This window comes from Protopterus annectens, chromosome 15.part0 (genome assembly GCF_019279795.1).
Source record: "Protopterus annectens isolate FY-2018-M chromosome 15.part0, PAN1.0, whole genome shotgun sequence".
Classification (NCBI taxonomy): domain Eukaryota; kingdom Metazoa; phylum Chordata; order Ceratodontiformes; family Protopteridae; genus Protopterus; species Protopterus annectens.
The window spans coordinates 394207342-394235144 of NC_056749.1; the positions used below are offsets into that span (position 1 = coordinate 394207342).

The 27803-nt window shown below is 39.0% G+C and overlaps 1 protein-coding gene across 1 annotated transcript in view; it reads right to left on the reverse strand.

Annotated features, from left to right (window-relative positions):
- LOC122789837 (connector enhancer of kinase suppressor of ras 2-like) overlaps positions 1-27803 on the reverse strand; it is a 2725661-nt gene that overhangs the window by 1095704 nt on the left and 1602154 nt on the right. Inside the window, exon 4 of the mRNA XM_044057275.1 lies at positions 16200-16287. Within this exon, the coding sequence (XP_043913210.1) occupies positions 16200-16287 (88 nt within the window). The remainder of the gene's footprint in view (positions 1-16199; positions 16288-27803) is intronic.

The window sequence follows — 27803 nt, forward strand, 5'->3', positions numbered from 1 at the left end:
AAGAACAATATCTAAACTAAGCTTCACTATACCTCTGACTGCATCTAGGAAATTTACTATTCCCTAGTAGCTTACTATTAGAGCAAGGCAGATGTTGTAATGAATGGTTCTTGTCAGGTCCAAGACCGAATACAGAATGCTCTGTCTCACTAAGAGACTTCTCAAATTAATATCTAAAGTATTACTGCTGGGATAACTTGCAAAATAACATAATTTCTGGTCATCTGACTTCTAGTTCTCAGGCTAAAACCCCCATTGCTAGAAGCTGGCAGCATATAGCATCTACCTGTAAAAATATACAGCCAAGGGTTTTTCCTCAGCTCTTTGGCAGATGTTGGAAGTCATAAAACAATTGTATTCCTTCATGCTTCAAAAGTAAAAATTATTTCACTCCAAGGACAATACAGAAATCTTCCTAGCACTGATTCTGTGTCTCTAGGTGCATTGAAAACTTGAGAGGTATCCTGTTTATCACATCCTATAAAATCATTTAATTTTAAACACAGCATTTTTACAAATACCTTTTCAACACAAACATTTGTATAGAGCAGTTTGATATATGTGACATACATTTCTAATACTTTGTAACACAAGCATCTTGTATAAATCATTTTGATATTCACCAATGACATATAATTATTTACAAAATTCCAGCAAGCTCTACTGGTAGTATCTCATTTCATCACACCTTCCATTTAACTTTTTGTTGGGATGAATTCCCAACTATTTGTGTTTGGTCAGTTGGTTCCTCACTGAGTAGTATCTCTACAAGTCATAAGTGAAAGGATTATAATGTAGTAAGTAACAACTTACAGTTTTATGAAATGCATTCCTCCTTTGATTTGTGTATAAACAGTATTCCATCATTTCACATTTCAGTGATTGTCACTTTTCACAAGTAAACAAACATGTTTAGCACTGGAAAAAGTTTCAGAATGCAGAGAGAAATATTTATGCCATGTTGCTTAAGGAAGAAATACACCCTACCTAAATTAATTTATTCTAAAGATATATCCAATCACTGAGTCCCAGAAGAGCAGCTGGCTTAAACAGTGCTCTGTGATGGACGCATGCACTAGTACCCCACCCTCTCAAAAAAAAAAAAAAAAAAAACAATCAGTTGGCCGGATGCACAATATACATACCCCTCTCTCCTGTCTGCTTCCTCACACTTTAAAAGAAGAACATTTTTTTTTACTAAACTGTAGGAAACTGCTTGTTACAAATGTAGCAAACAGTTACTAATTTATACCCTGCATGCACAGAGAGCTTTTTTCTCATATAAATGGTATTGCTACAGTTGAGAGAAAATACAGAGCATTACAGTGTTCATGTTTAATCCCAAGATTAATACTTGCTTTTAAAAGCCAGTATTAAACTAAAGAGTTATAGGGGTGATGAATGGTGGATCATGCCCCCTAACACTTTGAGCATGGGGCAATTACCTCTCTTACCCCACCCTACCTATACTACTGATAATTATATGCATTTTGTAAATACACATTTAATTAGCAATTTCATGTGCTAATATATATGTCTGTATCATTTTAATGTTTGATGACTGCACAGTTAGATAAGCTCAAGTAATGGTTAACATAGGTTACTTGAACGGTGTTTAGGGTGTTAAATGTTACCTAGCTGGAAATCTTTTGTGATGAGGGGGCACGGGTATGTGATTCACTGGTGCAAATAAAAAGAAATAACACTGAATCTAACAAGTTGATTTCTGTTCTTGCCACATGGATTCCTTGCTGTATAATGTTTTGTAGTCCACTAGCCTCTACCTACGCAAAATGTTGCTATCCAGCAAAAGTGATTACATGATTGTTATAGCACATCAATGAGGATTGCAATTATAATTGTTAAAATTCAAAAACATATATGTGCTAGCACATTAAAACTGCTGCTATAGGTTAGTTATCTAAAAAAGCAACATGAAGTTCCATTCTCTGAAAACAAAAGTACTTAGTTTAGTTTTCCCACTGACAATCTCCCTGTACATTTATTGTAGATGCTGTTTGCCTATAACACAGCAGTGAATTATTTTATTACAGTCCTGGCACTTAGGAAATATAAATCAGTGGTGAATGCTTTCATCAGAAGACAAATGTTTATTTACAGAAAATGTGTGATTTGCCTTAACTGGTATGTTATCGATCATATAAAAGCCTCAGCTGGAAAATTAGGATCAGATTTCTCAGAGCTGGAGAAACCCTCGCTTTTCATTTATAACCTTGTCATGTTCATAAAAAGGCAGAAACAATAATTACATTTATGAGACTTAAACTAGTAGGGGATGCCCAGAGAAAAGTGCCCCGCATGGAAACTTGTAACCGCCAGAGACTGCCATTTCAAGAAGCATCAGAAGAAACATATTGAGGAACTGGATGACACCGATAAGTACAAGAATGACTGATGCTCTGATAGGTTTTTGTCTTTTCTAGGTAAAGACAAATAATGAATACTAAAAATAAGCTGATGCAAACATCTTGCAGAAACATTATTATTATTTAAGCAATGCTTCTACAACACTAGTACTTTATTAATTTTATTTATTTATTTTTTTTATTTTGGCTGTTCACATTTCAGCACCTCTGTTCTGATTTTACTTGTGTGTTGTACTGGAACAATTTATGTCAAAATTCTGTTTGCTTTTTAGACATGATAATATGTACCTGCATACCTGCATATATTCCACTTTAGTGTTTGCAGCTGGTGATACATACTTGTATACAATGTATGCTTACTACAATTTGCATTCACTTTGCTATCCTTATTTATCACTAAAGTGCTCTATTTTTTCCTCAGTTTTCCACTGAAAATGGGATTTCCAAGCTAGGAATCTCAGGCAGGAGTTCTTGGCTAACAAATGTTATTTCACGTGCATGTTAACTGCCTGGGAGTTAGTGCATAAGATTAAAGCTATTAGCTTTAATGAGATGAATCCCACAAGTCCAAAGACTGATTCCCTTAGCCTGCACTGACTAACTGCATATCTCTGAGCAAGTCGCTTAAACAAATAGTACTTCTGGGGTGATCTTGAAAAATGTCCATGATACTTTAATCCAGTTAATAAATAAAAGTAAATATGTACGAAGTTAAGCTACTTAATTTATTTATTCAGTTGTTGGAAGCATTGCAATTCTAGCTCAGAGACAAAGGAATAGTAATTTTTTCAGGCATTCTGCAACAGATAAACATTCTAGAAACTCCTATCATTTTATAGGAAAAGAACAACTGTCTATTATTGCACCACTAGTACTGTGTCTGCAGTATACCATCAGAAATCAATGATGAAAACTATATGAAATGTATTAAAAATTAACGTGGGTTCTAGCATTCTCTCAGGCAGAGTAATCATTTATCAATGTAGAGCAGAGCCTAAATACACTTTCTCAATTTGCAAATTCTAACCCTAGCCTTCTAATTTATTATAGTCATTTATTGCTTTTGTTTATTGGGAAAGTTGAACTGGGCACATGACCCATTGTAAGCAGAGACCCAGGGAGAAATCCTTCAATGTACAAGCAACAGTAATAAACGGAGTGACATTAACATTTAAAATGTATTGGTATACAGTACTTTGTACAACATTTTTTTTTTAAAAGAGGGAGAACTGCATTTCAAATTTGATAAAGTACTCAGATAGACATATTGTTGCTAGTTTCATTAGAAAGCAATATGTTTTACAAGGGGTACATTGGCGTGAGAGCTAGAGTTGAAAAATAAAAGACAAGCATAGTTGAGGGTGAAGGAGTATAACAAAGGGAGAAAAAGAGATTGAGTTACAGTGCAGGGAGGGGGAGAATATGGAGGGAGTAAAATAAACATACATTTTATTGAATTTATTAAGTATCATGCTGCATATTTTGACACAAATATTTTTTTTATATTCTGTGAAGCAGTAATTTTCAAGGGCTAGATTTACAAACATACATACAAATGTTTCAATCACCGGCATTAATGCCCTTCTAGCTTGCCAATATACCAAAACACTTGTTCCCATAATAAATATCCAGGCTGTTCTTAAAAATATCTAAATTAGTACTTGCTTTAATGTAATTTGGTAGTCTGTTCCAAGCATCAGCTACTCTGTCAGAGAACCATTTACTACATTTCTCATACCTACAGAGTCTTCTACATAGGTTGTCTGATGATTCTCTAGTACCTTTTGATAACCCCAAACATTCCCAGAGGTGGTTGTCCCTAAAAGCCCTATATACCTGAATAAGATCTCCTCATAAATATCTGTAAGAGACACTGTACAATCTATCTCTCCACAACATTCAGCTTAGATACCTGGACTGAGTATTTCTGATGCCATTTCACTTGCTGATGTTCAGTACGTCCATCAGTTTTAGGTCGGAGGATGTCTTGTATGCCAGTCACAGGTCACCTCTAAGCACTCTGTAGGATACTGAATATAGAGATAAATCTTTGTGTTGGTCCACGCAAGACTTATTGTTTAAGACTTGTATCATTTTAGTAAGTTATCTCTGTGGGAATTCCAATTGATGCATAGGTTTGGACAGATACATGTCAAAGTGGGCATTATACAAAATGATTGACCTAATGTGGCTTTGTAAAGGGGGATGATAACATCTCTAGATCTAGTCGCAATCAATTTGTTTATAAGCTGTGCAATATAGAAAGACTATGACTCTGGGCACATGTTGGTCAAAAGTTAGGCCGCTGTACACACAAGTTCTCAAATACCAAATAACTGGGTTAGTTCTCAGGAGGTACTGTCAATTTGGCAGTTCCCTGGAGTAGATGACTTCCCAAAAGGTACGATAATGTATTTTTTGGAGTTTAGTTTCAATTCATGAATTTGGCACCAGTTATTGTTTTGGCAAAGGCAGGGTCATAGATTGGGCCCCACCCCCCCAGAGCTGCTCCTTCTGCGGCAACCTCCTACCACTCCAGCAGCAGCCCCCTCCCTAGCCACTCCAGTGTTCCATCGCTTGGCCATTTCTCCTCACTTACCATAAACACTGTTCAAACCTCCAATGGAGGACATTCACAGGATTGCAGCATCCACTCCCTTTAAAGTACAACACAGTACAGTATCAGCAATCCATCTGCATACTGTGGGAGTAGAACCCACAGTCTTCTGCATGAAAAGCAAGTATACTACCTGTTGTGCTGTTAACAATGGAAACAGACTTGGCATAGTCAGCACTAAACTTCTCTTCCCCTGAGGCACTCAGTTCCTTTTAAAATCCACGTGAGACACAACTAAATTTCTCAACTTTGAAATCTGGAGAAAGCCAAAATTTATTGGGAGGAAACAAAGGCCAAAAACCAGGGACACATTTTAAACATTGCTTGTATAGTCTTATAAAGTTGCAAGAATAAAGTGTAACTACACTACCAAAAAAGGACCAATGATTACTTAGAGGAAAAGGAACATGAATGGCATATTTGTCTGGAAGCATTCAACCCCTAGAACTAAAGAAAAAAACTACCTGAATTAGCTCTAAGGAAACTGTACCACCACTCACATTATTAACATTTGGACTACCAAAGGACACTACAGACTCACCTCCTCTTATCAAAAATTGACTTAGCCACCCAACATGTAACATAACAATGACCTGGACTACAATGGACTAAGAATTATCTCATTGGTATGAATTTATCTATCCCCTATGAAACTTACCATGATTCATTCTTAATCTGCTTTTGGCATTGTGCTTGGTCTGTTTTTTATCTTGAGATGGTCATTTCTTGCCTTTTTTTTGCTCTTTTGCTCATTTATCCTTATTTACACATTCATAATTGATTTTTCCATCTGTTCTGGCATTTTGCATGATTAATCTAGTTTGTTTTACTTTTATTAGTTTTATATTTGTATTTTTATTCTTATTTTGATTCATATCCTTGTGGCTTTAACCCTTTGTGCATCATTCCTCTAAATTGGCTTCCCTGATCCATGAGTCTGTCCATCACCATTTTATTGCCTAATCCCGATATCTCTTTGACACTGTAATAGATATCTCTTCAAAATAGTCTTAATTCTCCCCACCTCATCAAAATTACAGGGCTTGGGCTTAATTGCTTATCCAAAAACCATGCAAGTGACCACCAGACAAGTCCCCAGACACCCAGACCTTTATCCACTCCTTCCCAAGCAGCTTTTCACCCTTGTGTACCTATTTCCCTCAGCTCGCATTAATGACCCATTCTCCTTTTTGCAGCTACAGTATATACACTGATAAATCAACCGGCTTTCCAAACAGACCTAATCATCTCCACGACACTTTTCTTTTTCATCCTTCACACTTGGATCACCATCCAGGCATCCAGATCCTCTCTTCCATTAACTCTAATAAGCCGGTTTTAAGTTACTTAGAATGCAAGACAACAGCTTGAAACATTTTAAGCCATTTTTACTCTTCCTCTGTTTAGAGCGAGACAGGAGCTTGGTTCATCTAAGCTAATTATAATCTGTTATAAAACAGTACACGAGCTTGGCACATCTAAGCTAGTCTAACTTTATATTATTTTATTTTAAAACATGATACAAGCTTGGTCAGATGTTTATACTCACCATCCAGCAGAAATCAGTGTGAGCTATAGATCTAAAAGATGCAGGTGCTGTGGAAACTACAGCATGGGATGCAGCAACACAGGAGTACATTAAAAGGTAAAAATAATAAAGTCCAATTATCTGATCAAACACTATGTATTACGCAAAACTAACAGCATGAACATAAGGAAGTGACGGTAACACTTCTTCTCTTCAGTTTATTGTTAAAAGAGAAATCCAAAATCAAGTGTAATTAATTGCACCCCAAAGTTGTTTTTTCTCCCTTAAATATCAATTAGCTGTAGGTTAGATTTGGAAAATCTTTAGCATCTTCTGATTTCACTGTTTTCATTTTATTCCTATTACAGATCATGAAGGTTCACTATCTTTTATTGTATGCATATTTTATATTGTGTTAAAAAGGCATTTGTCTTAGCCTGCATGACACAACAGAGATCAGACTCTTTCTGTTGTTTTCAATGTTACCCACTGTTCACAATTTTAGTTCCTTAGAATATACTTTTGCAGAGGTCAATAAAATGCCATAAAACACACAAAGGAGCTAAAGTTACATTATTTTCTAAAATTATATTTTTAAAACACAAAAAGATTATATGAAATATCCCCCTAAAGCTCTCCTTGCTATGTTACCAGTTCAACAGTAAAAAAAAAATACAAATAATCTGTTTGATCCAGTGTTTGGATCACAAGTAGCTTGGTAGGAGCCCAAAGTAAAATCTGTCCAATGCCAAAGTTTATTTATTGTTAAAAAATGTGGTTTAAAAATTGTAGTTTAAAAATCACTGTTCTTTATTTCTCGCCCACTTAAGGTAATAATGAAGCTATCATAGTCCATTTCTCTCAAATATTTTATTTAATCAGTTCTTCACAAATACTTCTGTCATCCTTTTTACTTGGTAGGTGAGAGCATTGAATCATTTACAGTTGACTCTCTTGTATTTATACATAAATTCCAAAAACTCTTAACTATGCAGGTTTATGATACAAGCTTCTCATTGGCCAAACATGTTCAGGCCTGGACATTGATTGGTCCTATCTTTAATCGTTCATGATTGGTTTTGGGTGAGGATTTCTGTCAGTCAGTGGTGGGGGTGGTGCTCTCATGTTGCATTATCGCCAGTATAGCTAAGTTGCCTGATTAATGTATTTTATTATGTAGTAAATCAAGATAATGTGGGTCTTCTTTGCCTGGTTTTGCTTGGCGTAAGTAAAGTGGGCCCAAGCTTGTTTAAGTGTAATGTTTATGTTAAAGAGCTCATCTACAGAGTGTAAAATATCTACTCTTTCCCCATTTAGCTTGGCTATAGCCTGCTTGAACTAAAGTTTCTAACTGGGTGGCATACAAGGGGCCAAGAAGGAAACTGAGTGAGTATTGCTGGTTGATAGATAAATTCTTGTTGACTGGAGCCATTGCTGGGCATAAATTTGGAATAAATGTGGTAAATGAACGTGATGGCACTAGGATTGTGCTAATCTTGGGATATTACTAAGAATTAAGGAACTGTTCGAAGATTTGAATTAAGCGAAGCAAAACTGTGGTGGGCACCTAATCAAGTTAGCCTCATGGGTGGGTTAATGTGTCTTTTGTCTCTCACTAGTGAAACTTGGGGAAGCGTGCTTTGGGAAGGGATGGTTGTTATTGGGGTGGAGGTGTGAGTCTATGGACTTTTTCATATATTAATTGATTAACAGGTTAAAAAAAGAAGTTATGTCTTACCATAATGTACCATCTGAGTTGTAGATCTTTATTCATTCTTTATAGTTACAGTTAGGACCCCAGTTCCATCCTCAGAACCAATACGTCCGTTTCCCAGCTAGCGCAAGCCAAAAACTCTCAGCTAAGAACCTACCCACAATGCCCACTCTTAGATACTCCAGACTAAGTTTGCCCACCCTAGATAAAGATGTAGTAATAGGAAAAAAAGTAGGAGACTCTGTCTGAGCAAATACCCTAACCAGGAGTACCTGCAGTCCACCAGGAGTCCAGGTAGGGGGAAGGAGGGCGGGAAGTAACGAATGAATAAAGATCTACAACTCAGATGGAACGTTATGGTAAGACATAACTTCTTTATCTGAAGTTGTAAATCTTTATTCATTCTTTACAGTTAGGACCGAGTCCCCAGCTACTTGAGTCCTGGGTGGCCCTAAAGAAGGATATTCATGAGCAACATAGAAACAAAGAAAGCTCATTCCCTGGAGGCCAAATCCAATTTGTAATGAGATATGAAGGTATGAGGTCTTGCCCATGTGGCTGCTGCACATACATCATCCATAGAGGCTCTGGAATGAAAAGCTACAGAGGTAGCCATAGATCTGGTAGAATCAGCCTTTATTCTGGAAGGTAAGGGTAGCTTATTCTGTTGGTAGATAAAGGTAATGACGTTTCTAAGCCAAGAGGATAAAGTCACTTTGGAAACAGGTTTACCCAATCTGGGTCCTGTAAAGACCACAAACAATTGGTCTAGTTTCCTAAAAGATTTAGTCCTGTCCAAATAACAACAAAGCTGTCGGTGCACATCAAGGGTATGCAAAAGGTACTCCCCTCTATTACAATACATTGGGAAGAAAACTGGCAGGTCAATAGATTGATTAATGGAAAAAACAGAAATGACCTTGGGCAAGAAGGAAGGGTCAGTATGAAGAGACACCCTATCCATGTGGAAGTTTAAGTAAGGACTCTTGATACTCAAGGCCTGCAGCTGAGATACTCTTCTCACTGAGGTGAGTGCCACTAGAAGTATGGTGTTCCAAGGCAAAAATTTCAAATCACATGAATCAAAGGCCTCAAAGGGAGAGCCTGTAAGAGATTGAAGCACCAGAGTCAAGTCCCAGAGATCTAAGGGAGGCTTGACTGGATGTTTAACATGTAATACTCCCTTCAAAAAAGTTTTGCATAGGCGGTGTGACATAATTGATGAATTTTCAAGACCATTATGAAAATTGGCGATAGCTGCTAAATGTACAGTGATCATTGAAGCTGAGGCTTCTGCATGCAGGAGAGTAGTCAGGTATTGCAGAATCTTTTGAGTATGCATAGAGAAAGGGTCTAAGTTCTGGTCTTTGGCCCAAACAGAGAACCTAGTCCATTTACTAGAATAAACCTTTCTAGTGGAAGGTTTGTGAGAAGCCAGAAGAATTTCACGAACAGGAGATGGGATGTCAGGCAGTTTGGCAATCACTGGAAGTGGAGGAACCAAGCTGTGAGCTTGAGACTGTGCAGATTCAGATGAATCAATCCCTGAGGATGGGATAAGAGGTCCTGGGAATGATCCAGGATCCACAGGCTGTGAATCAGATGAGGCCATAGAAACGGGAGCCAGACTTGACGTGGCCAGTAGGGAGCAATGGGGATCACTTTGCTTTTCAACCTCTGAGCTTTCTGGAGAAATTTTGGAATAAGAGGAAATGGGGGAAAGGCATACAGAAGACCCGGGGCCAGTCGTGCATTAGAGCGTCCCTCAGTGGTTCCCTCTGAGGGTGGATTAAGGCAAAATAGCTCCTGCATTTGTAATTCAGGGGGGAAGCAAACAGGTCACAGCAAGGCTTACCCCAATGTTGGAAGATCCGAGCTGCTATTACAGGATTGAGGGACCATTCATGAGGCATCAGGATGTTCCTGCTCAGACTGTCCGCAATAAGTTTGGAACTCCCGGGAATGTGCATTGCTATAAGAAAGCAATTGGAAGCTATCACCCAGTGCCAAATCCCCATGGCTTCCCGACAGAGGGGGTAAGATCTGGTTCTGCCTTGCTTGTTGATATACCAGACGACTGAAATTTTGTCTGACTGAAATGCAATGGTCCCCGAAGGCAGGGATGCATGGAACGCTTGCAACGCTAAGAGAACTGCCCTCAGTTCCAGGACATTTATGTGCAAGTTGGCCTCGAGGGGGGTCCAGGTGCCTTGGATAGTCTTTCCCTGGAAATGCCCCCCCCCACCCTAATAGTGAAGCATCCGTGATCACCATGGCCGTGGGTTGGGGAAGACAGAACGGTCGACACCAAAGAATCTTTTGTGGTTCCATCCACCATAGCATTTCCTCCTTGCAATGGTTTGTAAGGCATATCATGTGGTTGAGTGGGTGGGTTAACAATGACCATTGTGCAGAGAGGAGCCACTGCAGGATTCTCATGTGCAGTCTCGCCAGTGGTACCAAAGTAATGGCAGCTGCCATGGAGCCCAAGAGTTGCAGTACAAGATGTGCTGGTACAAACGTGTGAGGAAGAAGGTCTTGAATTTGGTGTCTTATTTTCAAAAGCCTGTGAGGGGGTATAGAAGCTTGACAGGATGTTGTGTTGAAGACCGCTCCAATAAATTCCAGTGTCTTTGTTGGAGACATCTGAGATTTGTCTTTGTTGATTGTAATCCCTAAGCGGAGAGCAAGATCTTGAGTATAAGAGAGGCTGCAGACTAGGAGATTCCAGGTTGGAGTGGTAAGGAGCCAATCATCTAGATAGGGAAACACCTGGAATCCTTGTAGTTGAAGATGAGCTACCACAACTGCCATACATTTGGTGAACACTCGGGGGGGGGGGCTATTGAGAGACCGAATGGCAGTGCCCTGAACTGGTAGTGACTGGCTCCCAGTCAGAAGTGGAGATACCTCCGGGAGCAGTGATCCATTTTTATGTGATAGTACGCATCCTGTAGGTCTATAGAACACATCAAATTGTCCCTCCCTAGGAAGGGAAGAATAGACTGTACTGTGACCATGTGGAATTTTTGAGGTTTGATAAATTTGTTCAGTAAGTTGAGATCCAGGATTGGTCTCCAGTCCCCTTTCTTTTTTGGCACTAAAAAGAACCTCGAATAAAACCCGTATCCTGTTTGTTCTGGTGGGACTGGTTGGGTGACTCTTTTTCTTAGCAGTTTTTCTATTTCTATGACTGCTAATCCCCTCTGACTGGGTGGTACATTGGGGATTCGCTTGATGGGTCTGGGAGTTAGGTCGAAAGGTATTTGGTAGCCTCTGGATATTATTCTCTGCACCCAAAGATCGGTAGTAATAATATGCCAGGCTGGTAGATGCAAAGAGAAATAACCCCCGACTGCTTCCAGAGGAAAGCAATCATGCAGCTGATCAGGAGCACTGGTAGGGTCTGCCGGAGAAAGAATCTCTGGCTCCCTGGTTACCTGGACCCCCTGTACCCCGAAAGGGCTGTCTTCCAAATGAGTAGCTCCCTCTGCCCCGGGGATTGCTTACCACGAGTGTCACGAAAGGATCCTTGGGATTTCTTGAACCATATCTTCCCCTCCTTCTGGTTCCTGAAGTAGGGCCTCTGAGGGTTGGAAAAGTGTATACCCACAGCAGAAAAGGTCTTTCCATCTTTCTCACTACTTGCAAGTGTGTCACGTACCTTGGGTCCAAAAAGTGCAGATTCGTCGACAGGTGTGTTAATGAAGGAAGATTTAACGGGGTCTGCAAAATCACACATCCGCATCCAAACATTACATCTCATGACAACACCAGATGCGGCAGCTCGAGCTGCCCCCTCAGCAGTGTGAGATATCAAATGCATCGAGAAGTTCGAGATGGATTCAAGGGTATCTAGCTGTGAGGCAGCAGTGTCACGCACATCATCAGGCAGTACCCCCACCAAAGAGGAAGACATTTCAGAAATTAGGTCTCTTTGGAGGCGAGTAAAGTGCACCAGATAATTCAGTGACCGAATGGCGAAGGTCACTGAAGCATAGGTCTGCTTCCATAGTCTGTCTATGGCCCGAGACTCCCTGTTTGGAGGATGGACAGTGGAACTATCTTCTGCTAGTTCCCTCTAAGTGGCTGCCGCCATGACCATAGAATCAACTGTCAGCTGCTTGGACCAGTGGGGCTGGTCTTTAGGTGGAGATAAAATTTTGTCCGGCCTCCGGGGGACAGGTTCTACATTCTCCAGGGCCCTCCAGGCATGCTGCACAATTAGTTTAACAAGATCATCTGCTAGTGGGGTCACCCAGGAAGTAGATGGCTGGGCACAGAAGGCCTACAGAAACACTGATTCCTCAGAAGAAAGCTTAGAGGACTTCCATTCTCCCCACTGTTTGAGGATTTTGAGAATGTCTCCGAATGAAATGTCATCTGGGGGAGAACGAGGGGACCCTTCTCCTTCATCACAATCAGTATCTTCTGTGATAGATTCCTCCGGGGAGTCAAGTTGCTTCCTCTTGCACCATTTCTTCTGGGGTGGCTCTCCAGTGGGATCTTCTGGAGAAGGGGTTCCCTTCACAGGGGTTCTGATCCTGGTGTCATAGAGGCTGGTTGTGAGCCTTCAGAGTAAAGGTCCATATCCATCACCTGTACAGCAGGTGCACCTGAGCCCACTTCCAGTTGAGGGGTTACGAGAGAATTGGGAGCCATTGGAACTGTGGACATAGATGGTGCCAGTGAGAAAATAGGCACCAGATTAGGTACCAAGGTACGGACAGTCCAAGCACCACTCAGAGAAAGCATAGGCTCCATTGTAGCCATTGCTGCAAGGGTGGTCGGTGCCGACAGAGGAGGCACTGCTGTCGGAGCCGAGACAGTGTGTACCAAAGCAGGTGCTGGGGTAGGATAAGCAGGGGAAGATGAGATAGAAGATTCTGAGCCAGGAGGGATGGAAGGTCTAGCTGAAATGGGTAATCCCCTAGCTACCAGAAGCAACCCACACTAGGTCTAGCTCAGAAAAACTCCTAGTGCATCTAAAAGAGGCTACAGAAGGGGAATCAGGTCTTTCTAGAAAGGGACTAAACCTCTGTCCCAAGAAAGGGTTGTAAGTAGGAGAATATTTTGTCCTTGGCAGGTAATCGAATTTTGGAGCCGATGGAGCTGAAGAAACAGGACGGTGGCCAGGGATGGTGCCAAGGCATGATGTAGGAGCCAAAGACAGCACCAAAGTCAGTGGTGCTGTGTTTGGAACCGAGATAAGAGTGAATACCATGGTCAGCACCGAGGGAGAAGACAGAGATCCTGGTGCCGAAGAGGTCTCCGCCAAGGGTGCTGGTGAAGCACGGAGCCAGCTCGGTTCCGTAACTGATGGAGATGCAAGAACTGAGTGACTCTGTTTTTCCTTATATTTTGTTGGTCTTAGGAGAGGGTGAGACCTGCGAACCAGACAGAGCCTCCGAGAAAGGTGTCTTGAGTAAACCTTTTAAAATAAGTTTATTCGTACATTCTGCTAGTGTCCGATTAGAAAAACCAGCACAAATGTCACAATCAGCTTTCAAATGATCCACGCCCAAACAGCAAACACAACGAACATGTGTATCTGAGTTAGGCATCTTACGTCCACACTTGTCACACTGTTTAAAACCCAACTTAGCTTTGTTTGACATGGTAAATGAAACAATGCTATCCAGTGGAAAAAAATAAGGAAGAAATACCAGTGGAGTTATGTTAAGGAATAACACTAGTAAAAGGAGCCTGTTCAAGACAGGAGAGAGGGACAGTCAAAAGAGGTAAAAATTAAATTACCAAGAAAAAGGGTAGGAAATAGGCCTAGGTTATAGGCAACAGTGTTAAGAGACTAACTTGACTAAAAATTTTTAAATTCAGAAGAAAAACTGTCATAAAAACAACAAATTACTACTTAGCTTGAGAAAGATGGCTAACACGTCTGATTAGGAATGCAGCAAACAAGATCTGGAGTATCTAAGAGTGGGGCATTGTGGGTAGGTTCTTAGCTGAGAGTTTTTGGCTTGCGCGAGCTGGGAAACGGCCGTATCAGTTCCGAGGACGGAACGGAGGTCCTAACTGTAACTGCAAAGAATGAATAAAGATTTACAACTTCAGATTCTGTATTACTTTTAACTCCTGAGTAGAATTATGTTGGGTTCTGCTGGGGGAAAAATGGGGGTATGTCCTGTTCATATGAGTTTGCACTTAAATGGAAGCTTAGTAACCATTTGAAATAGGAACAGGGATAGGTGGAGTAATAAAAAGGGATTGGTGGACCTGTCTAGTTTTCTAACCAAGGTTTCATGGGGTGTGTGGCTCTAGTTAGAAAGTGCGTAAAGGTTTTTGGCAAATGGCAATCATTATCAACTTTTTAATTAGTAACGACTAATAAACCTATTGAGCTCAGATGCTGGGCATGTAGAAAGGTCGTGGATCGTCCATAATAAAAAAATTATCAGAAAACACTTCTGGATGGAATGTGACTCTATATCAAAAGATCGATCATCCCTTGCAATAATTAATCAAAAAATCCTTGTGGAATGTGACCCTCTATCATTGCCACAAATGCCATTAAATCAATCATCCCTTGCTTAACCATGTACATCAACGGATTGCAATACATGGCTGAAAATGAAAGGGTGAGAGGGGTGTTTTGCCTTTAGCGGAAGGGTGAAGGTAATTCTTGTTATTGATGGTTTCTTATCTTTCAAGGTGGCTGGGTCACTCTAATGTCTAACTCTCAAAAGGAAAACAATAGTGCTGAAAAACTTTAACTAGCTTTCTTATTGTAGCTGCGATCGGTGGTGGGGATAGGCCTAGCTCATCCCCACCACAGATTGCAGCTATGATAAGAAAAGTGTGGGGGGGGGTGCTCCCTCTCCCTCGCTCTATGGTTGCCCTTGTGCCTGCTGACTTACCTGCATCAGTTTTAAAAGACCTTGTTTACTTATTTTGATTTTACTCTTCATCTTTTATTGGGAGAACGGCACTCATCTGTGGAATTTCACAGGGTACTTACCTAGCTATGTTCCTGGGTTGAGGTGCCTGGCAGCACAGGCAGTGGAAGAGGGGGTATGTCCATCCTGTGGCTGAGGGTGAGGTGGAGCAGGATGATCCTATGCACAATCCCTTGGAGGAACAACAGCAGCACTGCAGCGGATGTCTTGGGGAGGTGTTTATGGCTGACTAGGACAACGCTTGGTGATACCTCTCATTAGTAAATGCATGGGGGTGTGCACTCAAGTGAAGAAGTATTGGAAGTCCTGTAGTGAAGCCAGTGGCCCATTCCCCACTAACCAGTGTGGTGGAGTCAGGAACTTAAAAGTTCTCATTTCTGGGATGCTGGAGGGATCACAAATTACCTGATATCTGCCTGAATGACAGTTCCTCTGGATGGCTCTCAATTTGTGAATTTAATATTTCCTCACTGCCTGGATTAATAAATCTTGGGATAAAGAGGGTGAGGCTTGATAGTAGGTGTGTGTTTGTGTGTGTGGGGGGGTCACCTAGAAAAATATGACTTGAAAAAATGTTTGCATGATTGGTGTAGAGAAAATCAAATAGCAGCTCAAGTTATACAATTCTTTACTGGGGTGGGGGGAGCACCTAGCAAAATATCAATTACAAATGAACAATCAACAAGGAGCCCTTATTCCTCCTGCATGGAGGTTATCAGAGAGAGACATAGATAGTCTACTAGATCTGTGATTTTATCTGCACAAATCCTTTGTACTCTGTTCATCGAAAATAAGGAGAACAGACCTATACAGTAGTTAGATGTCAGCTGTATCAGAGCAATACATACACATGCCCACCACCCCATCATTCATAACTCAAAGTGTCAATTAATATAAACCAGTACTGAAATAATGTCTGGATTATTTTGTTTCCTTGCATATTTTATCATATTTTTTCAACAAGCATAGCATATGCACATGTAAAATGCATAAAAACATCTCAAAGTGATACATAGCAGTATAGGTAAAATCTTACCTGTTGAACAATAGTTGTTAATTCCAGGCACAGCTGGACAATGTTGTTCTTCAACAGTGAGTATTCTGTCATACTGACAAATGGAGACCTGCCAATGAAGGACAATAGGTTTTTAGGAGACCCCATCAATCCATGTTCTGCTGAGAGCTGCCTATTGCAATTTATCATTACTGTCACTAATGTGCTAATTAATCATTCTGGTAAGCTGGAGCACTAACATCCTGCAAGTATTAATACACGAGCATTTCTCAGCCTCAGAAACATTTCTACGCATTTATTGTAGCAGCACAGTTGTGTCATCGCAAATAACTGAACATACCTGGAAATCCATCAGGGACCATATTAATACCAAGCAGATGGCATGCATATCTGTTTTAATAACCTTTTTTCAGAACAAAATGAGTGAGAGAAATGACTGCATAAGGAATCACAGGACTGTGCCTGTGTGGACAGCTGTGTACTTTTTAATGTTTGTTTAAATAATAATCTTCATTGATTAACATGATTTAAATTGCACTTTGCATTAATAAGATCATATCAGTATGTTCTATGCTTTCAGTAGTAATTATTGTAGTAATGAAATGCATCTGCTTAAAACTGACAGCATACAATGCTATCTGAGAGATAAACAATAAAGCATACAGTTATCACAAATGTTTGTCTGTGTGTTTGCCCATTTCCTGCAAGAAAGGCATTTTCTCAACACTTTTGCACTGCACGTTATCTTGCTCAAACTGCCATTAACCATGAGGACTGCACAAAATGATAGGAAAATGCACTTTTCTATCAAAATGGATGTCAAACATGCTAGCAAATGAACTTCATAGACCTTTTATTTATCTCCATTATTATGGCTGAATACTTAATGTATAGCTATTTAACATTATGGACATTTCATCTACCATATTTATCTCTCTCTCTCTCTCTCTCTATATATATATATATATATATATATATATATATATATATATATATATATATATATATATATATACACACACACACACACACACACACACACATATATGTCTCATCTCTTTTATTATATTCTATAGTAATGTAACAAAACACAGAATTAGATGCTTACATTATTTTACATGTAAGAACACTGATCACAGTGACTTTGTACAAATTTAAATAAGGAGTAAACAGCACCAACCATAGTAAAAATGCAAACTATGTATATACCAGGCACTGTTCCATTCTGTCATTGAATTGGATCTGTTTAAGTGCTCTTGGAATAATGTTATCAGTGTAATGTACATAGCTTTTTATATGTAAAATATAAAAGTATATATTACTTGTTACTTATAATTTAGATCTAATGAAGCTCTGACAAAGGCAAAAGCACTCATCTCTTAATAAACCATGGTTTAAACAAGCAATAGCAGCCTGAATCCTGTTTTCTTATTTTTAATACAAATGGAAAGTGAACTTTGACATGGAATTTACAGTAGAAGTTATGACAGCAGTCTATTTTAGCAATTTATATGAATATTGTTTCTGTGCAACTAGTTTCTCCCCTCCTTTTAGTTTGTTCTTCCATAAGGAAAGTGTTCACTACCCTTAAGGCTGGAAAACTACATGTTCTGAGTACTAGATTACGTTGTCTGTACACACACAGACACCTATTTATTACACCACATCATCACTCTGCTTGACTGTGTCTGAGTCATCTGTGAACTGTAAAACATTATAGTCATGAAAACTATGGACATGTTTTCTTTATAGTTTTGTCACTGAATGTGGCAAATCTAAGACTGTGTATCAAGGAATGCTCAGTATTTTTTTTTTTTGGTGGGGAGAATCATCTGATATATTAAGCAGGTCACAGGCCGAATCTATCCAGTGCTAAAGTAGTCACAATTGTTTTACTATTGTTTTTAATAGCTTTGCTTTTCCACAGTGTTAAAGAAAAAAACACTATAGATTTCAAAAGAGAAAATACATTAGCCCAGTTCGGAATCAGCATGCCAGGACTATTTTAGTTATAAGTCCTAAAATTCCTGAAAGTATTCTGTTTCTGAAACCTTGTTTCTGATCTGATGCAATGCCAAAACAGCTTTCAGTCAATTTATTTAATCAAGCCACAGAGTGAGATGACCTGTGTCCTATATTATCTGGTAAATGGTTATACAACCTTTCAGTGGAAACTTCCTATGTATGTTGTGATGGCATGATCTCTGAGAAAAGCTAAATGTTTTACCCATGCCAAAGCATATTACACACAAAAGTAAGTTGGAGATCTGAAGAGAATTAGAAGGCATGTGGTAGTGTAGCAGTTTAAATGCACTGCCTGGGATGCTGGGCGCCTTTAAGCACTACATCAGTACATGGAACTAGACAAGTTCAAAATCTTTTGCTGGATGTAAGACCAAAGGGAAGACTGTACTACCCTACCATTTTCTTTACCAAATTTTGTTTTTCCTACATTTGTTCATATAATAAAGGATTACAGCCATGATTTGATAAGCAGTTTTATCCTAATATGTTTGAGTAAGATCCCCCCACTGGCTTGTTCATCTAAACTTCAGTGTCCTAATGACCTTCTGATTCTCCTTGTCTTACTATCACCACATCACAGTATGACAGGTCCAATCTTTTTCTTTAGGAGGGTGCATTCAGCAAACACAGCTAATAATGAAGCTGTATAAGACAAGAGATGGCATCAGGTGGTCATCATCTTACTCATCCTCTTCTCCTCAGGCTGTTCATGTTGCCAAGCTTGCAGTGTACATAAACACTTGTCCCAATGGACTGTGTGTGATAAAGAGTTGTACTACAACATGCTGTCTTCAGGCAGGCTTAGCCAACCCTTCCCTTCTATGGGCTAGCCTTCTCCTCTCCAGAAAAGGACTTTATGAGTGGAAAAACGCAATCCATTCTACTGAGAAGACAGAATTGGACATGAGCTGCTTAACCTCCATCTCTTCCAACTGACTCTAGAGATGCAGGAACTAAAAAGTACCCATGTACAATGCAAAAGAGTTCAGTAGTACAATCTCTAGGATAACAAATTGTCCTTGATTTGATTATGTTGGCATCTACATGTATATTGTAATGTAAACTTAATGTAAACTGGAGCTTGTATCTGTCTTACAAAGAAGAAACTTGCACCTAATTAGTTTTCCTCACTTAAACTATATACATTAAGTAGACCATATGTACATGTTCCTGAATGTATAAACATATCTTAACGTATTAAGCTAATTATTATTATAAACCTAGTATTTTCCTATAAACATGCCTTCAGACTAACAATACAATGTAATTTTACAGATGTTGGGCTGAAATTCATAAAATATCAATTTCTGACATTTTGGCTTATACTTCACTCATTCTGATACTAATTATGTACAGAAGTATGCTTTAAATATTTAGGGAGCACCTATCTGAATTACAGAGTGGCAAACCTGACTGGACTGGATTTTTTTCTCCCTAAAATGAGCAGTTAAAAATCACTTAAATGTATCTCTCTAATTTTACATTTAAACAACATAAAAGTAAACATTTTTAAAGTATTTTTGAAATGATTACATTCCAATGTGCATACTCTGATGAACTTTAGTTATTGTTAATTTGAATCCTGTCTACAACATCAGCACCGTTTATTAACTTGCTCATTTAAGGAAAGGCTTATGAATCTGTCGACAGGTTCATAGGTTAGCAGAAAGGTAATTACCCTGGTGGTGGATTTTAAGCCTAGACAATTTTCCCAAATAGTGTTCAGATTAGCCTTATCCTTTCCAAAATCTATTTTTATATTTCCCCAGTGATAATTACAGGGATCATACAAAGATATTTAGAATGGTCCCAAACATTGTCTGTCTGTTAGTAGTGTGGGGGCATCCCTGGGTTAATCTAAAAAATGAGATCAGAAGTATGTAAGAAAATGAAGAAAAAAATGTAAACAGCATGCTAGACATCTGTGCTAAATGGATATAAGTATTATGCTGTGGCATATTGCTGAAATACACACACAAACACACACACACACAAACTAAAGTAAGCACATCAGACATTGCTGTATGTATTTAGCAATCACTCTGATATAGAGAGCAATATTCTGAGTAATTAGTAACTCAGACAGTCGGCATTTCATGTGTTTAACATTCTTTAGCACATCCAGTTTGATTTATCAAGAAAGTCCAGGTGGATCAGGATTGCAGAGTAATAATGTTTATATGGAACACACAATAATTCACAAGGTATACTTTACATTTGTATAGAAAGTAATCATACAGTTTACAGAAAATAAATATCATATTGTATCTGTATTCGTGGTCAAAAGTGATTCCTTAGCCTTCTTGTCTGATATGCCCGGCTCTGAGTCTCTTTTAGTCTGCTTTCAGCCTCTGACACTTACCCTTTCTATATGGCTCAATCATTCCCTCTGAGAGACCCACACATCTCTGACTCTCCAAGATTCCACATCTTAGTCCTTTTGCTTGAGCAGTAAATGCCTCTTCACTACTGTATCTAGTTTTTCCTTTTGATAGGAAGGTGGTATACTCCTTCCATTTATGTAGGAGTGTTTCTTCCTCCCAGAATACCTCATGATTACAGGTCTGCATTTCTCATAGTGGACACCGGGCGACTACAGCTCATGACCCCCACCAAGCTGAGACATGAGTGTGGAGTAATATTATCCAGATATTTCTCACTTGACTGGTTGAGAAGCTCATTGGCCAAGGGTTATTTCTTTTCCTCTGTCTCAAACACTCTCTAGTAATATGTCCAGCTCTGAAAGAAACCTAGGATTTCATTTCCTCTTTGCCATGACCAACCATTGTCTTCATGGACATCTCTCTCTCTCTCTTTTGCTCTTTAGTTCATCAGAATGCTTAATACTTTTCTTAATAAATCAGAAAATTGGCTTAATTTGTGATGTTAATTCTCTTACATAAAATATTTGGAATAAAGTGATAGACCTTGACTATTTGCAGCAGGAAAGCACCATTCATTTGGGTCTGATTTCATTCTGTCATCATCTGTTGTATGGGAGACTATGATATCTCATTGCTGTATTTTTTTCTTACCCCACATCATCTCCTATATTGTCATGAGGTCCTGAAACAGTGGATTGTTTTTTCTGACACACCATCTGATGCAGAAGCATTAATTCCCACCTGTGTTGTACAATAAGATGTGTCTTTTAATGTATTGCCACTTTCCATTTCTTGACCTCTCTTTAGGTTTCATGCTGCTACTATTGTTGGGCAATTTACCAAGTTTTATTTACATCATAAATAAGGAGTATGCTGGCTAAGACTTTATGACTGTAATATATTCAACATTATGCATATATAAGACACTTTGCATGATCCCAGTTGGACTTTGGCTTGTTTTTGCATTTCAGACTCTGTAACTATTTGTGCTATGATTTCATTAAGCATAATACTTTGGCCTTCATTACAGGTGTGTTTAGAGATTTCTATGGTGTTCAGACTGAGTGTTTCTGCTGTTCTTTATATTGGTCAACTCACTTCACTTCAACAGTTTAATATGAGTGCCTTTATTCAGTTGGAGTTTCCTTTCACAGCTTTGTTTCAACAGTATGACTTTCTTTGTATCAATGTAGAATGGTACACAAGGATTGATGCATGCTAGTTTACTGTCTGCTTCCTCCAAAGATTTGCTTTGTAATTTATTTTCATTCTCCAGGTATTTATACTTAGTGAGCTTCAGAATAGCACTGTGATGCTTATCCACTTTGCAGAACAATGTTTTTCTTCCTTCAGCACTTTGTCACTTTTGCTCCAGCTCCTGGGTGTGTTGGTTATGTAGACTGAAGTCACTGATATCTCTCTCTATTTCTCAGGATATAGCTTTTTTAATTCCTTACTGTTCAGCACCAATGGCTAACTTAAGTTTAAACTTTGTTATTTTCTTTTGTTGTAAAACTGGGTCTCTTCACTACTGTGAGCATGAGTTTGCGGACAGTTTTTAATTCAGTCTCTCAGAGTTGTGACTTTACTATCCCATTCTCAGCTCACACATTCTAATAATTTATCTTTTAGCTTAATCAGGGCAGCGTTACCCATTTGGAAGTACCAGCACATTTTTTTCTTTTCACATTCTCAAAAAGACTGCATGCTCATGTCTGAAACAGACTTCTCAGTTGTCTTTCAAGTTTCAACATCAGATTATGTTGCTTTACACCCCCCCCCCCTTTTAGCATGTAAGATAACTTGACATTAACACATTCAGATTTGCTTTAATGTTTCACTTTTCTGATTTCTACATAAACTTTGAGTAACTGTTGTCCAGGTCATCAATGTCTTTGTTTCATTTTGTCATTTCATTTGGTGGTTAATGCCAGACAACAACCTTGAAAAATCTTGTATCATATTTTCATTTTTGAGAAATCACTTATTTAAACAATACTTTTACTTATCTTGGCTTAAAGTCAGTGGTCCCTGGCTGCTATAATTTACCTACACTCTCACTTTATGCTCTAACTTCATCTAGCAGAGCTATACAAGTGTATGCAAGAGAGAGTGTCTCATTTAGTTTCTCTTCTTCTTAGTTATACTAGTATATTCCCTACAACAGGTGACAGTGCCTTTTCTTATTTTTTTAATACTTTTTTCATTTAATACCCAAGTTTTGCCTTTGAGTTTTATCCTTTTCAAATCTCTTAGAACCTTAGCAGCCAGAATTATCACTCCTAAATAATGTTTCATGTTGCATAATGTAAAACTGGACTGAAAAATATCCATTTGGTTCTGCCTGCCAGTAAAAGTATTCTCTTTCTACTGTATCATAGGACTGCTGGGACCAGTCTTTACTGGCCAGCACCACTTTCATTTGTGAAACATATGTCTCAACTGTACAGATTTTGGCAGAACATTCAGATTTCTGCCTCAGATGTTTAGTCTGTTCCTCAAAATCCGTGGTTGTCTGGCAAGTCACTAAATAATGACATACATTTGAGTTTCAGACTATATGCCCTTCAGAAGATGTATAGTTACACAAAACTCTTTATTCAAGTGACTTTCTGAGTTTACAAGAGTAGTATTTAAAAATTGTCCCAGTTGTTGGACCTTTGCCCCCATTATTTTAAACTTTGCTCAGATATCTTGTGCTAAGAGGTTGAGAGGTACATTGCAAACCCATATTGCTGTATCTCAGAGTTTAGCATCTGCAGCTTTATACATCGGCAGCTTAGGCATTATTTTCCTTATTACTGCTTTTGCATCATATTTTTCAGTACAGACAATTTGCAACCTTATGATAAATTACACTAGATTTGCAGTCAGTTTTCTTTCCTGTATTGCATAGCAATGACACTCTATAGTTTAACTTTTAGTTGCAGTACCAAAAACAATGGCAAGTTCTGCAAAATTCCATCAGAAGTCTGGTAAAGTAGTTTTAACACTAACAAATACACACACACACACACACACACACACACCCATGTTAGTGAGTGCTACTCTTACTACTGAAGCAAGTCTCCGTATGGGCACAGAGCATTTTTTTAAGTACACCAGCTCACCTGTATAAGAATTTACTACTTAAAAAGACCTACATTACATTTATGCCACTAAAACACTTTAGCACAGACAGCACCTAGTGAAATTTGGGGTGATATTCATAGTCAGTTGCACATGTGCACAGGATGCATTTTTGCAAGTTCCAGACCCAAAGACACAAAGTGGGATTTAGAGTCCATTAATGTGAATGCACAAAAGCATCCAAAAGTTACAAGAAACAATGTACATGGAGGCATAAAGACATACAGATGCTGCACTTATATGTTGGTTCAACTTCTTTCCCACTTTTTGTAATTCAAAGTTGCAGAATGCTTCACAACTGCACATTGTGCACATGGGAAAGCACTGCTGTTCAACGCACTTTGGTAAAGATGCTTGGAGAAACTGCTTGTTTACAGTTTCCTTCTTTGAGACTCACAATGCCACGGTACTGCAACATGCTGCATTTCTGTACTCAGTGACACTAATAATGGCAATGTACAGCAGTCCACATGTTTGAAAACCCAGAAGACTTTGACTGGCTTTGGAAAATGGAAGTGGAGGCTTGTATGGCCTGCCTATCTTTGTGGATACCAAGATATATACAGCTCTTACTATACTTGTCATGGGGACCTTCAAGAGACAGGCTGGGAACACAACGAATATCCTATAGGCTTTGGCCTCTATGATACTGCAACAGTTCAGTTCCTTCAACTTACTGTAGCCCATGAGGATGAGCAAATCTATTTCTTTAAAGACATCACACAAGAGAGCTACCACCATATTTGCTTACTGCAATCTGGCATGCTTTTCTCAGGAGCTTTGTGTGATGGATTGCATATTGGGGTCCTACCAGTCCCATGAGAGACAGGTATTATAACAAGAAAAGCTACCATTCAGTCAACTGCCAAGTAGTGTATGACACACATGGCTATATCCTCAGTGTCTTGGCTTAGCATCTTGGTAGTAACCATGATTCCTATATATGGCACCCAAGTGCACTCTACCACAACCTCCTTCACATATGTATGCCATATGGAGACCTAGTAGATAAGTGCAACATAACTCAACAAACACCCCATACATAATTGTGAAAAAGGGGAGAAAAAAAGCATAATGCACAACCACACAGTTTCCATGTGTCTCCTTATGTTTTGCAGGTGATGCAGGCTATGTACTCCAAACTTTGCTTATGACACCAGTACAGGACCCACAGAGAGCTGCAGAAGGATGGTACATCACCACTCTGTCACAAAACCATACTGTCATTAAGCAGGTGCTTGTCATTTTATGCATATTTGTACTGCCTGAATGAGTTTGGGAGGCTCTGTAGGACAAGACACCTTCTGATAGCAGAATATTTACTTCACGTTACATACTACACAATACGATTCTTTGTTATTTCAGTCCACCAATGCCACCACCAGCAAGACATGCTACTGGTCATGCAGCTCCCTCCAATGATCCACCTGGAATGTACAGCACTGATGACAATTATGATAACCATCTGACAGCATCAGCATGGCAACCCCTCAGACATAGCAATACAAACAACTATGGTCTTTTCATGAACACAGTGTTTCAGTGGGAAGTTACAAAGGTAGAACATGATGCATACAGTGCAAACTGAAAGCTCGACTGTTAAGCGCATGGTTGACTCAAACTGTGCATCAGACACACACAATACAGGAATGAATAGCTGACAGGGTCATAACTGTCATAATTTCCAGTGGTCACTAGACATTGACAAAGGGCTAAGCACACCAGCAGAGTGTGTATGTGTATGGGGGGGTAGTGCTGTAGGTTGTGTTGTGCAACAAGGCATGTTTGATCACATGTACTGTGACTTTGCATGCAGAAGCACACTCACAATGACTGTGAAGGTGTGCTGTGTTATGCAATTTATGTGGACCTGTCCCTGCACTCACATTACCGTGTCTGCGATGTGTGTCAGGTAAGTCCTCACAAGTGTACAAAAGATGCCAAGGATGATGAGTGAGTTACCATGTTCCACACGGCAATTATTATAGCATTGCCCCAAGCTTCCACCATTTTCAAATACTGGTGAATATCTATATGTTTAACTTGAAACACTCTCACCATCTGTAGCCAACTCTGGACAATGTCTGGACAATGCCTCAACCCATTTACTCATGTGCAAGCAATGACTTACATATTTCAGGAGCCAGCTGTGGACAGAGTTTGTCAGGCTCCTCAGGAAAAAAAAATTATTTTAAAGTAGGTATTCTAACTGCTATTGCAATCATAACCTTCTTCAAAAATTCCACATAAGGCATATGATAGGTAGCTGGGGCTTTGTGTTGGGAGGGGGTAGTCACCCTATCAAATGACATATGCTCATAGTGCAATATTTCTTGGTGAGCACTGGCACTAGTGAAAACATCCCCCTGCTGTTAGGCGGAGTCCCTGCTAGTTCACTTTGCAACTGTCCTCAGGATGCGTCATGACTATGAAACTAATGATATCACAAGCTGTCAAATGACAGCCAATTTTTGCCTGCTGTTCTGCCTCATACAACAGCAATGCTGGTGCAGTTTCTTACAGGCCTGTGAACAAATGACAAATTTACCATTGTATGCAATACTCCCCATGCATATATATGTACCTGTAGATTTAGCAGTTCAAGTGACTTAAAGGAAATGTAGTATAGGATATCTAGCGTGTCATGCTTGTGTATAATGAAAAGCCAGTGCTAGTGCTGATGTAGCTGTTGTAAACACATTCACAGAGTTATGTAATACTTTTATCTGAACACACGTCAGAGAGTGCATCCATTTCCAATTGAAAATACTGGCATGCTTTTACAACTGTAGACACATAAAGGTACCCCAAACAACCAGTGTCCCCATCACCTTGGATTGTGTTTATAAAGTCATCATCCACAAACCATCTCTAAGGATATCAGATATTCCTCATCAGGTAATAGGCTTTCCCTACAGAAGGACCCCCCTACCACTTACATTGTTGTTCTTTACTCCTGGAATAGGACACAATGCCATTTGCTCTCTTCCTACACTGTGAGAATGCATGTCCACACTTGGCATGCTCTGCCTATCTAGGACCCCTTTTTAAACAGGAATGAAACTTAAGGAAACCACAGGAAACAGCAAACTCTTGAAAAATACAAAAACAGCCACCGAGTAGTCTCTAAAACACCAAAACGGACTTTTAATATAGTGAAGCACTTTTTGTCCACCCACATAGGTAGACTTCATCAGACAAACATATAAAAACAGTGTATCAACCTTTTTAAAGCCAAAAAGGCACCGATTCCAAACCAATCGGCTCTCATGCTTAGTACACCAGCATTCATTAGAAGATTTAAAGGTACATCACAAGTACACTGTAAAAGATGCTAAAAAGTAAAAAAAAAGTATCAAAATATAAAAATACACTAATATTTTTCACCCACATGGAAAAGCAGTCCCATACCACATAAATTACACTACATTAAAATGTAAAGAAACAGTGAATAATATATTGTGATACCACCGAGTCTTACCTACTTTGTAAAAAATCAGTTGGTTTGTTAATAAAACAAAATAAATAAATAATGAATTAACTAATCACATGTGCAATAATAAGAGGTAAAATGTTAATAGGAAAAAAAGGAAAATCTACCGAAGTAGACTTTTTAGCTTTAAAACGCAAGACAAAGAAGTAATCTCATTAATACCAAGCAAAGTGTAAGAATTTAACCTAAGCTGCCATAACAATTCACACTTTTCTAACAACAACTGACAAGGTCCGCCTTTTCCATCTGTAACTACCTGATCAATAATTTTAAACAAAATATGATGGGTCCGGTACTCATTACAGTATCTTGAAAATGCATTAGTATTGCTATTCTTAATGTGATAAATGTGTTCGTAAATCCTTTCTTTAAGCTTCCTGTCAGTTTTCCCAACATAGAATGCTGGGCATGACTGACAGGAACCTAAGTAAACCACTGATTTAGAATTACAATTGTATCTACCTCTAGCTTTATAAACAAAGTGGTTAACCATAAAACTAGTACCTGTAGCAATATACCTACAGTATTTACAAGATTGATATTTGTAAGTACCCTCAATCCTGTGGGACTTCGTAATGTTGGTTTCCACTATGT